The sequence below is a fragment of the Caretta caretta genome, chromosome 13 (assembly GCF_965140235.1).
Source record: "Caretta caretta isolate rCarCar2 chromosome 13, rCarCar1.hap1, whole genome shotgun sequence".
Lineage (NCBI taxonomy): Eukaryota > Metazoa > Chordata > Testudines > Cheloniidae > Caretta > Caretta caretta.
Window position 1 is genome coordinate 39,531,329 of NC_134218.1, and position 9,572 is coordinate 39,540,900.

A 9,572-nucleotide genomic window follows, 5' to 3' on the forward strand; every position below is an offset into this window, starting at 1 on the left:
CTGAATAAATATGTGGACAGAGCTGGCATCAGGCTTTGTTGCAAGGATAGGTTCCTGAGTTAGTGTTTTTGTTGTGTGGTGTGTGGTTGCTAGTGAGTGTCACAGAGTGTGGGGGAGTCCAGGCCCTGCACCCCTCTTCCTGGGATTCACTGAGATGCTCAGCCAGCCAGTAAAACGGAAGGTTTTTTGGACCACAGGAATACAGTCCACAACAGAGCTTGTGGGTACAACCAGGACCCCTCAGTCAAGTCCTTCTGGGGGAGCAGGGAGCTTAGACCCCAGCCCTGGGGTTCCCTGCATTCCACCACCCAGCACTAACTGAAACTAACCCCCGCCCCCCAGCAGGCTCCCTCCAGCCTCCTCGGTTCACATACCTGGGCAGAGGTGTCACCTCCCCCTCCCCCTCCTGGCTCAGGTGACAGGCTCTCAGGTCTCCCATTGAAACTCTCCTGCCACATTCCCAGGTCAACACTCCCCCCTCCCTGCTGCGTCACAGTGAGTATTTGCTTCAGGTTGGGGGCTGTCTGTAAGCGAGGACTGGTCTGTCTCCCAAGATCTGTGAGAGTGAGGGATCATTTTTCAGGATAGGTTGTAAATCTTTGATGATGAGCTGGAGAGGTTTTAGTTGGGGTGAAGGTGACAGCCTTAGAGCACAGGGACTTAAACATGAGGCTCCCTTGATTCCAGAAGAGTGCACTGAACACTGGGCTATAGAGTCCAAAGACTATTAAAGGACACCTCGACCTCAGATATATGGAGACGAGTCCCCCGGGAAACCTTCTAGCCCAGTGGCTGGGCCCTCCCCTGGGAGGTAGAAGATGGACCTTCTTGAAGTCCAGTCTCTGGCTCAGGCACAGTGGGGCTGAGGGTCAGGGTGCCTAATTCGAGGCTGTAAATTCCATTTGGAGCCAGGCACCTCTAGGCAGGCGTTATAATAATGAGCCTTAGACCCTTATGTGACTCGAAGCCCCCGGGCTCCCTACTTTATTGACACAGCCAGTGCCCCCAGTGGGGCAGGTCTGGTGCTTAAATGTCGTCCTTCCTCAGATTGCAACAGCTTTGCAGACCTCCAGCGCCCCAACCAGCCAACTCCAGACCGTGGCTACAGGGCTCGGTTTTGTCCTAGGTCCCTGGCTGTGTGTCTTTGACACAGGGATACAGGCCGGTGTCCTCCACTCTCAGGCTGCTCATTTGCAAATGCACCAGGCTGTTGGCGTTGTCTCTGGAGAGGGCGAATCGCCCTTTCACGGAATCAGCATAGTAGGCGCTGCCCTGGGCAGCAGCTCTGGCCAGCAACTCCCGCCCCCTCCCGGGGGCCAGACGGATCCAATCCATGAGATAACTGATGAAGGTGAAGCCGGAGGCTTTGCAGGAGAGGCGGAGAGAGTCTCCGGACTTTTTCACATCCCCTCCGGACTCCACCAACCCCTGGGACCGGGCACCTGGGAGTAAAGACACATGAAGGGGAACATTCGTATCTCGGGTAACAGCACAATAATCCCCCCCTTGCTTCCCCAGCACATGGAAAGGGAGAAAATACCTCCCAGAGCTGCTGCAATGAGAGCAAGATATAACCAAAGCCTCGTTGTCGCTGGTGCTGGAGGGGAAAGTTCTCAGGGGACTGGCTGGTCACTCCTCAGACCCGGGGGGCTGCGGATTGTCTCTCCGGGTGCAGCCTGGGCAGAGAGAGGGACAGATTTAAACAGGAACCTCTGACCGCTCTTTGCATACCCCCTCTTTATTAGGGACACTGTATTTCCTAGCGCTAACTCAGATTGGGAAGGTTGAGAGAGAAGGGCCGGGGGTGCAGGGTGCGGCAGGGGGCTCAGAGGAGGGAGTTCGGGTGCAGGAGGGAGTGCAGGGTGTGGCAGAGGGGTGGGGTGCAGGCAAGAGGCTCAGGGCGGGGAGTTGAGATGCGGGGTGCAGGAGGGGTTCGGGTTCCGGCTGGCACTGCTTACCTGGAACGGCTCCGGGGTGGCAGGGGCGCGCACCAGGGCCAGACAAGAGCAGCGCAGGGAATTATCTGCTCCCCCTCCCCCCCCGGACAGCAGGGAGTTGGGGTGCAGGAGGGGTGAGGGGTTTGGCCGGAGGCTCAGGGCAGGGGTTTGGGGTGCAAGAGGGGTGCAGGGTGTGGCGGGGGCTCAGGGCAGTAATTTTGCAAAGCTTCCTGTGGCAGCGGAAAGGTAAACGGGGTCCGGAGAAACAGGGTGGCCGCTGGAGGCATTTTTACAAGACGTCTCTTAGTGTGCGGCTTGTTCATACTCAGTCGGCTGTGTGTGTCTTCATCTCCGAGGGGCTCAGCGAGCCCTGCTTCTCGGGCCTCAGGCGGCCGCTTCGAGCCGCTTCCCCTTTTTGTACCAGCCCCGATCTGCCCCGTGTCACCGTGTCTCTCCGGGCGCAGTAATACGTGGCGGTGTCCGCGGCTGTCAGCGAGCGGACCTGCAGGGAGACCTGATTCTTGGAAGCGTCCCCAGAGATGGTGACTCGGCCTTGGAGAGACGGGGCGTAGGCTGTACCCCCGCCACTATACAGGTACACATATCCCATCCACTCCAGCCCCTTCCCGGGAGCCTGCCGGATCCAGTTCCAGCTGTAGCTGCTGTCAGTGATGGAAACACCCGAGACAGCGCAGGTCAGGGTGAGGGTCTCTCCGGGCTTCACCGTTCCCGGGCCCCACTGGACCAGCTGCACCTGAGAGAGGACACCTGGGAAAAGGAAACAAAGTGCGGAAAGTATTAGCACCGAACAAATCTATGGTTCTGCCCCTAATTCCCCCACTGCCCCATAGACACTTACATGTGGGGGTGGAGAACAGGGAAAGGAAAAGCAACAGAGACTTCATTCTAGTTTTCACGCAATGAGGGAAACTCCCCAGCGGGCAGGACCGGGCAGTTCTGTGTCTGGGGAGAGACTGAAGCTCATAGAGTCAGTGGTTTGCATTTAAACAGCAACCCCGTGGGGCGGGATTTGCATGCGAGTTGCACCCAGTGGATATAAGGGGACAGGGAGCCGTCTAGGTGAGGAGTATTGTCTGGTGGAATCAAGGGAAACACGTCTTCATCCCGTCTTGGCTGGGATGGAGAGGGCGCTAAACTTTCCATCTTTCCCTGTCTGTGCCCTTACATTATTTTATTTCTGATTCACATAATTTCTGTGGCACTTCAGATTATGTCGATCCACATTTTCACTTTCTTTCTGCATATCAAGATAAAGAATCACTTTACTTCAGCTATCCAAAACCATCATTTTATTTTTTCATTATACCCTTCCCCAAAAGCATAATCCTAACCCTAACCCTAACTCTGTATTTATTTTTAACCCTAGCTCTAATCCAGCCTCTATCCTCTAGAGTTGTGGGTGTCTGCTTTTTTGGCAACCTGTCCCACCCACTCCAACCCTGCTGGATCCATGACCAATGGCAACACCCACTAAGGACTGTAGACCTGGAGGAATCAGACACATCACAGATCAGTGTGAGGTTTTCCCTGTGAGAACATAAGAACATCCACACTGGGTGAGACCAAAGGTCCATCTAGCCCAATATCCTGTCTGGGGACAGTGGCCAATGCCAGATGCTTCAAAGGGAATGAACAGAGCAGGCAACCACTGAGTGATCCATCCCCCTTTGTCCAGTCCCAGCTTCTGGCAGTCAGAGGTTTAAGGCCACCCAGAGCACGGGGTCGCATCCCTTCCCATCGTCACTTGTAGCCATTTATAGACCTCTCCTCCATGAACTTATCTGATTATTTTTTGAACTTCGTTAGAGTTTTGGCCTTCACAGCATCCCCTGGCAACGAATTCCACAGGCTGACTGTGCAAGTTGTGTGAACAAGTGCTTCATAAGAACACAAGAACGGCCATACTGTGTCATACCAAAGGTCCATCTGATTCTAGTCCAAGCGGAATGAAAAATCCAGGCTAAAATCCTCATAGAGAGTCAGGTGAGCCTGAAACCAGTTCTGCCAGTTCAGAGGACTCGGAGTAGAGATTGTGGAGCCGGTTTAAGGTTATTTCACCAAGCGATTCCTCACATACACACCTGCCCCGCTGCCCCAAATTGAGCCATCTCTAACTCTGCACTTAAACATCTCGGAGACCCTTCGGAGTCACACAAACCCTCTTACCGATGTGTTGTTATGGAAAAGAGGAGGCCAAAACTCTCCAGAAACTCATTTCCTTGCCCTTGGAAATATAAGGGTGAGTTTTCAAAAGGTGCCTAGGGGATCTGTGCTGCAAGTTCCCCCTAATCCCTTAATCTACCGATTTACAAATATAGTCACAGAGGTCCCCCATCTCTTACATTGCCTATTGCCTTTCCAGCTGGGCATGTGCAGTGTTTTCCAGCCAGAGGAGCACTCTGTGCCTTTCCCTGTATCTCTCTTCGGTTTTATACGTATGCTTTTCCCAGCAATGAAAACACCATTCATCCCACTGCCCAGGGACAGATCCCGTGAGTCTCTCCCATCCTCTTATTCCTCTCCTTGAAACGGCTCAGCTGCAATATTGCAGGAATTTCTTGGAACCACAGACACCACCAACCTCCCAGCCATCGCGGATTGAGAGTTAGGCGTTGACAATTCTATCTAGCAAAGAAAGAACCCGTAGAGATGAGTGTGATACACGTCCCTGCTCTGAGTGACACTGATAGAGATAAATTGGTTAGTCTCTAAGGTGCCACAAGTACTCCTTTTCTTTTTACTGATAGAGAGGGCGTGGCTGGGGATAGATAGATAGAGACAGACAGACAGACAGACAGATGGCACTCCAGAGAGGTGTCGTTGGTCCCTGGTGAACAAGGGAGAATACTAATGGAAGTTGTGAGGCATTAAATGCCCTGCATGTCTGCATGGAAACCTCTTGGCCTTTTTCTACCAGTCCCCGTTTGCTCTGTGTCATGTGTCTCCGGGCTCAGTAACACGAGGCGGTGTCTGCGGCTGTCAGCGGGCGGAGCTGCAGGGAGACCTGGTTCTTGGAGGACTCCGCAGAGATGGTGACTCGGCCCGGGAGAGACGGGGCAGAGCCTGCCCCCCTGCTGCTATAGGCTAACATAGAGGTTTCATGTACATAACCCACCCACTCCAGCCCTGCCCCGGGGGGCTGCCGGAGCCAGTGTCAGTGATGGAGAACCCGAGACAGCGCAGATCAGCGTGAGGGTCTCTCCGGCCTTCACCGCCCCCGGGCCGGACAGGACCAGCTGCACCTGGGAGAGAACACCGGGGGCAAGGAAACACACCAAGGAAAGATTTAGCCAGAGAGTTTGTCTGTGTGTCCCTGACTCCCCCAAGTGTCCCAGAGGCACTCACAGGTGGGGGCGGAGAACAGGGAAAGGAAAAGGAACAGAGATTTCATTCTCCTTTTCATGCAATGAGGGAAACTCCACAGCGGGCAGGACAGGGCAGTTCCGTGTCTGGGGAGAGACTGAGGCTCCTCGAACCAGGGGTTTGTATTTTACCAGGAACCCCCCCTGGGCAGGGATTTGCATGCGGATTTCAGTCATAGGGTTGGAGATGAAAGGGGCAGATCTGGTGGGATGGAGATGCCTCTCTGGCCCTGCATGCATTTTACACAGAGAGAGACAGAATCGAGCTCTCTGCACGTTCCCCCGGGGAGTTTCGGTGAGACAGAGCCGCGCTCCAAGGGCCTCACCAGAGACCATCGCTGCCTTCACTGCCAGGGGGTTCGGAGCTGGCCCTAAATGCTTCTCTTATAGAGTGAAAACTTGGTTGGGAATCACAGCGCTCCGGAGTATGAAGCAGGGCGGGAGCCCATCTCCCCTCTCCCCCGGATCACTGGGTATTTCCCCTCCCAGCACGGAAGGAGACGGGGAATTGCCGGGGCTGGGCTGACCCGGAGTCTGGCTGTCTGTGTCCGCGGCCAGGGACAGAAGCTGCAGCGGGTGGCGCCAGGCTGCCCCCTAGTGGGATATTGTGGAATATCCCGCTGAGAGGGGAAGTTTCTTCCTAACCCTCCCCCTGAGTTACCGGTGGGTTCGCGCTCTAAAGAAGCCTTTGAACCGATTGACTCATGGAAAGTGTCATAAAATGTCCCGAGTTCACTCCAACGTCATCTACCTGGAGAGAATTTCTATGTGTGTGTCCCTGTGGGTACCAGGGAACATCCTGAGTGGCTGGGGAAGGGGTTGAGTGACAGGGAAACACGGGAAAGGAGGTTTCTAAGTTCGTATGGGCCAGAAGGTTTGTAAAAGTATTGAAGCTTCTACCTCCCTTTTATTTCAGTGGGAATTAGGCAATTAAATAACTTTAAAAATCCAGTCCTAAGAACATTGGAGTTCTACTTATTTTGTTTCCATGTTTTCAACTTTCCTCATATCAAGATAAAGAATCACTTTACATCTGCTATCCAAAACCATCCTTTTATTTTTCATTATATCCTTCCGCTAATCATAACCTAACCCTATCTTTATCTGTAACCCAACCCCTAACTCAGTCCTCTATCTTGAGCTCTCGCCCCTGTTATAATTGGAATTAGAATCCCGAGCCCTCGCCCGAATCCATAAACCTATATTTACCCCCAACCCCAGTCCTAATCCTAAATAATTCCTTTAACCTAACCTTAACTGTACCTTTAATCCCTTTCACTTAACACACAAGATATATGATTTTCCCCCTCTCTGTCTCTGCCTCCATCTGGGTCTGATCTAAATTGGCATGTAAAGGGCAGCCAGGAAAAAAAAAGAGACATCCCAAGAGTGGTCTGTGATGGGTTCGGTCACAGAGACCCCCCTTGGGATTGTCACCTGAGGTGCTGAATTTACCCCTGAGCCCCTTCTCACTGCCATTTTGGGACTTCCAGGTCCCTGCCTTGTTGAGCCAGACACACTAGCCTGCAACAACACAGACCCAGGGTCTGAACCAGGCCCCCAAAGCTGCAGACTAACTGAAAACAGCTCAGCAAGAACTTCTGTCTCCAGCACCCAGACACCCAGCTCCCAGTGGGATCCAAACCCCAAATAAATCCGTTTTACTCTATATAAATCTTATACAGGGTAAACTCATAATTTGCCAGCCCTCTATAACACTGATAGAGAGATATGTGCAGATCTTTGCTCCCCCAGGTATTAATCACTTACTCCAGGTTAATGTTTTTCAGGTCTAGGGGAGGGGTTGTGGATGTTTGATGAAATCCACGTTTACCTCCTTGTACCAGTAAAAGTCTGATCCGTCCAAGCCTACAGATACTGGAGGTTGTGAGGCATTAAATGCCCTGCGTGTCTGGATGCATTTTGAAAAGAGCTGTGGCCGTGCGCGCTTTTCCTACTCCGCTCGCTGTGTGTGTGTCTGTCTGTCTGTCAGGGACTGAGCGATCCCTGCTAACCTCGCCTCGCTGGGCTGAGCAGAAGCCTCTCTGGTTTTTGTATCAGTCCCTGCCCCTGGGTGTCCGGCGCAGGACCAGGCGGCGGTGTTGGCGGCTGTCAGCGAGGGGAGCGGCAGGGAGAGCGCTTGTTTAGCCGTGTCCCTGGAGATGGTCAAGCGGCTCTGCAGAGACGGGGTGTTGCTTGTGCCCCCGCATGCCGGCCACCAGGGGTGAAAGTAAATCTAGGGATTTACTGGTATGGGGCTGGGCTGGGGCCGGCTCTGGCCCCCAGAAGGGGTGGGATCTCGGGTGGAAGGGACGGGGCTGGGGGGTCAGAGCCAGCCCCGGCCCACCCTGTACTGGTAAGTGTCTCCTTCCCCCTCCCCGTGCCGGGGTAACAGTGGCAGCCGGGGGCTCTGGCAGCGGTTTAAAGGGCCCGGGGCGGTAGCGGCGGCCGAATCCCTGGGCCCTTTAAATCGTCCCCGGAGCCCCACCGCCGCTTCCCCAGGGCTCCGGCAGCAGGGCTCCAGGGATGGGGCTCCGGTCACCACTACCGCCCCAGGCCCTTTAAATTGCCACCCCAGCCCCACCACCGCTACCCCAGGGCTCTGGCAGCAATTTAAAGGGCCGGGGGCTCCAGCTGCTGCAGGGAGCTGCAGGCCCTTTAAATTGTGCATGGGGAAGCCGATCCACCCTGGTACAGGGCACCGGCTCTTGCCAGTACCCCGTTCCGGGGCCTACCAGCTTACTTTCACCTCTGCAAGCTGCGCCAGCCCTTTGCCGGGAGGCTGCCAGACCCAGTCCCAACCATAACCGCTGCTAGTGATGGAGAACCCAGAGACAGCACAGCTCAGGGTGAGGGTCTCTCTGGGCTTCACCGCCCCTGGGCCGGACTGGACCAGCCGCACCTCGGAGAGGACACCCGGGGAAAGCAAAATGAAGCAAGGAAGAAATTAGCCACTGAATGTATATGTATGTATATGTGTGTGTGTCTAGTTCCCCCACCATCCCAGAGACACTCACAAGTGGGGGCGGAGAATAGGGAAAGAAAAAGCAGCAGAGATTTCATTCTCATTTTCATGCAATGAGGGAAACTCCCCAGCGGGCAGGACCGGGCAGTTCTGTGCCTGGGAAGGGACTGAGGCTCCTAGAACCAGGGGTTTGTATTTAAACAGGACCCCCAGGCGCAGGAATTTGCATGCAGGTTCCCCAGGGTGGCTATAACAGATGACGGGGTAAGCGCTCAGTACATGGCGATGTCCCTTCGGGGACAGGTTGTCACGGAGTGTGGGGGAGTCCAGGCCCTGCACCCCTCTTCCTGGGATCCACTGAGACTCTCAGCCAGCCAGTAAGACAGAAGGTTTATTGGACAACAGGAACACAGTCCACAACAGAGCTTGTGGGTACAACCAGGACCCCTCAATCACGTCCTTCTGGGGGAGCAGGGAGCTTAGACCCCAGCCCTGGGGTTCCCTGTGTTCCTCTCCCCAGCCCCAAACTGAAAACTAAACCCACCCAGCAGGTTCCCTGCTGCAGTCTCCGTCCACATTCCTGGGCAGAGGTGTAACCTCCCCCTCCCCCTCCTGGCTCAGGTGACAGGCTCTCAGGTCTCCCATCCCCAGGGCACATTCCCAGGTCAACACTCCCCCCTCCCTGCTGAGTCACATCGTCACATCGGTGTCCTCTTTACACCCCAGAGAGACCATGTGCTCAGTTCAGCGCACATGTAATGACAGGAGGTGGCTGGGAGGGTAGGAAGGAGGGTGCAGAGGACCGCGCACTGGACTGGGACCCAGAAGAACCCGCTTGGCCAGGGATTTGCACTCATAGACTCATAGAGTTTAAGGTCAGAAGGGACCATTATGATCATCTAGTCTGACCTCCTGCACAACACAGGCCACAGAATCTCACCCAACCACTTCTGCAATAAACCTCTCACCTATGTCTGAGCCACTGAAGCCCTCCAGTCATGGTTAAAAGATTTCAAGGTGCAGAGAATCCTCCAGCAAGTGACCCGTGCCCCACTCTGCAGAGGAAGAAGAAAAACCTCCAGGGCCTCTGCCAATCTACTCTGGAGGAAAATTCCTTCCCGACCCCAAATATGGTGATCAGCTGAACCCTGAGCATGTGGGCAAGACTCACCAGCCAGACATCCAGGAAAGAATTCTCTGTAGTAACTCAGATCCCACCCCATCCAACATCCCATCACAGGCCACCGGGCCCATCAAACAAGAATGGTCAAAGATCAAGTAGCTACC

General features: G+C 54.5%; 1 long non-coding RNA gene and 1 gene segment (V, D, J or C); both read right to left on the minus strand.

Annotated features, from left to right (window-relative positions):
* Nucleotides 1-952: 952 nt before the first annotated feature.
* On the minus strand, nucleotides 953-2,134 carry LOC125629524 (uncharacterized). Its single transcript, XR_007354430.2, has 3 exons — nucleotides 1,959-2,134; nucleotides 1,541-1,676; nucleotides 953-1,442 (listed from the first exon to the last, which is right to left on the minus strand). It is a non-coding gene; the product is annotated as an uncharacterized LOC125629524 (long non-coding RNA).
* Nucleotides 2,135-2,262: 128 nt separating this feature from the next.
* On the minus strand, nucleotides 2,263-5,656 carry LOC142068704 (immunoglobulin heavy variable 4-61-like). The segment is given in 2 exon segments: nucleotides 2,263-2,705; nucleotides 5,647-5,656. Coding segments are annotated over 2 exon segments (453 nt in total).
* Nucleotides 5,657-9,572: the final 3,916 nt, after the last annotated feature.